The 5000-nt window shown below is 38.2% G+C and overlaps 2 protein-coding genes across 2 annotated transcripts in view; one reads left to right on the top strand and one right to left on the bottom strand.

The window, feature by feature from the left end:
• The window catches only part of lipf (lipase, gastric), a 5676-nt gene extending 2954 nt beyond the window's left edge, over window positions 1–2722 (bottom strand). The window contains exons 1-2 of the mRNA XM_068729366.1: window positions 2617–2722; window positions 332–460 (exon numbers count right to left, since the gene is read on the bottom strand). Coding sequence (XP_068585467.1) covers window positions 332–457 — 126 coding nt within the window. The 5' untranslated portion in view covers window positions 458–460; window positions 2617–2722. The remainder of the gene's footprint in view (window positions 1–331; window positions 461–2616) is intronic.
• Window positions 2723–3260: 538 nt separating this feature from the next.
• Window positions 3261–5000, top strand: part of rnls (renalase, FAD-dependent amine oxidase) — a 4579-nt gene continuing 2839 nt past the window's right edge. The window contains exons 1-4 of the mRNA XM_068729369.1: window positions 3261–3513; window positions 3922–4027; window positions 4188–4330; window positions 4415–4573. Of these exons, the coding sequence (XP_068585470.1) occupies window positions 3396–3513; window positions 3922–4027; window positions 4188–4330; window positions 4415–4573 (526 nt within the window). The 5' untranslated portion in view covers window positions 3261–3395. The remainder of the gene's footprint in view (window positions 3514–3921; window positions 4028–4187; window positions 4331–4414; window positions 4574–5000) is intronic.

A 5000-nucleotide genomic window follows, 5' to 3' on the forward strand; every position in this document is an offset into this window, starting at 1 on the left:
CGCACACGCACGCACGCACGCACACACACACGCACGCACGCGCACACACTTTATGTTCCACTGGTAGTGTAATCTTTAATATTACTTCATTCATTAACTGATTCATAATCTGAATCTATGACTAAAGCTTTCAGATAAAAGTACAATAAGTACTCTGAGATGGAGTAGAGGAGAAGTATAAAAATACTCAGGTAAAGTACAAGTACACAACTTTAGTAAACGCAGTAAAACACAGCGAAGCACCAACGAAGAAGAAGAGCGTTGTTTCATTCCCGCGATGCGTTCACTGTCTTCGTTTGTTCACAGGAAAACTTGAACTGTTTGTACTCACGATGTTCATGTGCACTTCAGGGTCCAGGTTCTGGTGCAGTTCATCAGAGCGCCTCAGGACAGACGGGCCACTGTGGACGAGACCGGAGAGACCCAACACACACACACACACCACGACACACAGCATGGTCTGTCTCACACACACACACACACACACACACACACACACACACACACACACACACACACACACACACACACACACACACACACACACACACAGGGTGTATTATTGGAGGCTGTATGATGCTGTAACTTCCCACCCTCTCACTGAATCGTGACTCAGCAGTTCTCCGGCTTCAGTCACATGACTGATAACAGTTTAAATGTAAAAGAGAAGTGACATCATCGGTCACATGCTGCTGAACCTCGACCACGACGAACGTCTCACAGCTACACTGAACTCCACCGATCGGTCTTCTGTTCGGCTCAACTCTGATCTCTAAGTCTGACTTAAAAACAGTCAAACTTCAGCTGGAGTGTTGGGAGGTGAAGTTTAACGCTGACTCTCACTCACAAACCGTTGGTCTGCTGGACTTTGATCGGCTGGTATCAGCTCCATATGGTCTGTTTGTTCAGCGAGGCCTTCGGGTCAGCTGATTCTCTCTGAAGCTGCTCAACTTAAACATGTGTTTGGTAAGGAGGGTGCAGCAGCTGTTCCAGATGTTGTGATGCAGAAACCCCTCTGGATGTAATGTGTGAATGAAAGGAGACTCTGTCTGTGTGAACATGGAGTTAATGATGCAAAACGTGGAAATCAATTCAGATCACTTGACTGATTTTAATGATGTCACACCTGATGACCTCACTGACGTTACTTCCTGTTTTCTGATTTTAGCCTTTTTTGTGTCACATTTACATTCTTTAATAAACTGATGTTATAATAAACTGTTATAATAAACTGATGTTATAATAAACTGTTATAATAAACTGATGTTATAATAAACTGTTATAATAAACTGATGTTATAATAAAATGTTATAATAAACTGATGTTATAATAAAATGTTATAATAAACTGATGTTATAATAAAATGTTATAATAAACTGATGTTATATTAAACTGTTATAATAAACTGATGTTATAATAAACTGTTATAATAAACTGATGTTATAATAAACTGTTATAATAAACTGATGTTATAATAAACTGTTATAATAAACTGTTATAATAAACTGATGTTATAGTAAACTGATGTTATAATAAAATGTTATAATAAACTGATGTTATATTAAACTGTTATAATAAACTGTTATAATAAACTGATGTTATATTAAACTGTTATAATAAACTGATGTTATAATAAACTGTTATAATAAACTGATGTTATAATAAACTGTTATAATAAACTGATGTTATAATAAACTGTTATAATAAACTGATGTTATAATAAACTGTTATAATAAACTGATGTTATAATAAACTGTTATAATAAACTGATGTTATAATAAACTGTTATAATAAACTGATGTTATAGTAAACTGATGTTATAATAAAATGTTATAATAAACTGATGTTATAATAAAATGTTATAATAAACTGATGTTATAATAAAATGTTATAATAAACTGATGTTATATTAAACTGTTATAATAAACTGATGTTATAATAAACTGTTATAATAAACTGATGTTATAATAAACTGTTATAATAAACTGATGTTATAATAAACTGTTATAATAAACTGATGTTATAATAAACTGTTATAATAAACTGATGTTATAATAAACTGTTATAATAAACTGATGTTATATTAAACTGTTATAATAAACTGATGTTATAATAAACTGTTATAATAAACTGATGTTATAATAAACTGTTATAATAAACTGTTATAATAAACTGATGTTATAGTAAACTGATGTTATAATAAAATGTTATAATAAACTGATGTTATATTAAACTGTTATAATAAACTGTTATAATAAACTGATGTTATATTAAACTGTTATAATAAACTGTTATAATAAACTGTTATAATAAACTGATGTTTCTTCCTGTTTTTTGTGTCTTTTATAAAATGTACATGATGTTCCATATTGATGTTTAGTTTTCTGTCTGTTTTTATACTCTGTAATAAACTGTTGTAATAAACTGCTGTAATAAACTGATTTTATGATGTTACTTCCTGTTTTTTGTCTGTTTTTCTGAGCTTTTTTCGCTAAAAAAACATCAGTAACTGTTTAACTTAGAATACAAACATGAAGTGAATCTTCAGCTCACATGAACAGAGTTCATTAGGACGTAATAACACGTTAATAACACATTCATGAAGTGATCACTCACCGGTCTGCAGCTCTCTGGTGATCTTTAAACTTTATGATCAGATGAGGCTTTTTTCTTTGGTGGAAGAGAACGGCGGTGACGTCAGAGGGCGTACCTCTCTGTGATTGATCGAATACAGGAGTTATCATTAACTGTTTGTTCTCTGAACGAATTAACTCAAACCGGAAACAGATAATAACAAACAGAGACCGGAAACAGAAACCTGGAGAGACCGGAAACGATGGGGAGGAAAAAACAAGCTGCAGAAATCAGCTGATTTGGTCTAAAAACTTAGACTTTAGAAAACACAACAATATAACAAAGTTCCTCATGAACTAAATAAAAACAGATTTTACTCATCCTTACTCATTTTAAGGATTCAAGTCAAGTTACACCTCGAGTCAGACTCACCTTCAGAATAAAAGCATCTGTCACCGCATTAAACATTTACATTCTAAACTGAAATCAAAACTAAATCTTAGTACAAAGTCACGTGAAGCTTCCGTAAATGAACACATATTTTATTAAGTTCATCTTTTATGAAACTGTTTCTTCTTAACTTATTTGGAGGTGGAAAAACATTTATTCTGAAAGTATTGGTCGGAAGTCTCGTGCTTATTCCGGTTAGCTTGACTTCCGTGTGAACCGGGGTCGTTTTTGTTTGTCCGTCGTTTTATAACGAAGGGGGCGTGTCTAACTTTCGCTGATCTGGACACAAAGACGAATCGAACCGGACCCCGTTACAACCCGGTTCATAGTCCCGTGCTAGAGTTAGTCCGGCTCCGGTTCCGCGCTAAAACATGTCCCGGGTTCTGATCGTCGGAGCGGGGCTGACAGGCAGCTTGTGCGCATGTCTGCTGAGGAGAGAGCTGCAGAGTAAAGTTCAGATCGTGGTGTGGGACAAAGCGAGAGGTTCCGGTGAGTCACACATAACGGGTCACCGGAGCACCGGTTCTGGTTCAACAGGTTCCGCTTTTTATTCCGGCTTCTAAACGATCCACATATTTAAACTTAAGAGATCAGAAATGAGAGCGACAACGTCGGTTCTACGTTCTACATTCTATGTTTCTATGTCTTCTAGCTGCTCCATCACTCAGATCTTCATTCAGAAATCTTTTATTTAATTAATCAATCATAATATATAAAGTTAATTTAATCTATACAGTTAAAATATAAAGTTAATATATTAAATTAATCTATAAAGTGTCTCTCTCTCTCTCTCTGTCTCTCTCTCTGTCTGTCTCTCTCTCTCTCTGTCTCTCTCTCTGTCTCTCTCTCTGTCTCTCTGTCTCTGTCTCTCTGTCTGTCTGTCTGTCTGTCTCTCAGGCGGCAGGATGTCCACCAGTCGTCCTCCGGACTCTTCGTCTCACTCAGCTGATCTTGGAGCTCAGTACATCACGGCCACGTCTTCCTACGCTCAGTCTCACCACAGGTACCACACTCACCTTTACAGCTCTGTTCAGAATCAATCAGAGCTGCTGTCTGCAGGTTTTACTCAGAGCTGCTCTCTGCAGGTTTTACTCAGAGCTGCTGTCTGCAGGTTTTACTCAGAGCTGCTGTATCCAGGATTTACTCAGAGCTGATGTCTGCAGGTTTTACTCAGAGCTGCTGTCTGCAGGCGTCCTTCAGCCTCTCGACTCTCTGGTTGAAGGACTCAAGCACAAAGACGGCAACAAGGACTACATAACGCCACTTGGCATGTGCAGTGTGGTCAAACACTTCCTGTCCGAGTCAGGTACATACCTACATGTGTTGTCTGTCTTAGTGTCCGTCTGTCTCTCTGTCTGTCTCTCTGACCGTCTGTTTGCCCGTCTGTCAGGAGCCGATTTGTTCTTCGAGCGCCATGTGACCGGTTTGTACCGCCGCGGTGCATCATGGGAGGTCCAGAGGAAGGCAGGAGGCAGCGAGATGTTTGATGCCGTCGTCCTGACGATGCCGGCTCCTCAGATCCTGCAGCTGCAGGGAGACGTTGGACACAGTGAGACACATTTGTTCTTCTGCGTCTCTGTGAGGCAACGTGTGCTCAGTAGAGATGAAACATCACGATCAGCTGGTTGGACTTGCTAGCTAGCTGTTAGCCTAGCATACCCAGCTGCTGATGTGGAGAAGATGATGTAAGAGGTCAAAGTGTTTGTTTTGGAAGAGGGAAACAAAATGGCGGCCCCAAGTCACTACAAGACAAGAAGTTTAACATTTCAAATCTACTCGTTGGACCTCGATAAGTCCAACGAGAACCTGGAAGCAAATAAAAACCTTTACAACCTCTCACACTCAAACACGTACAGACGACATCAGTTTAGTCTCTGAGGGTTCAGGTCTTCAGGCTTCAGGGTTCAGGTCTTCAGGCTTTAGGGTTCAGGTCTTCAGGCTTTAGGGTTCAGGTCTTCAGGCTTTAGGGGGACTCT

This window comes from Cebidichthys violaceus, unplaced genomic scaffold (genome assembly GCF_023349555.1).
Source record: "Cebidichthys violaceus isolate CVI_PGR_0920_01 unplaced genomic scaffold, fCebVio1.0.p SCAF_45, whole genome shotgun sequence".
NCBI lineage: Eukaryota > Metazoa > Chordata > Actinopteri > Perciformes > Stichaeidae > Cebidichthys > Cebidichthys violaceus.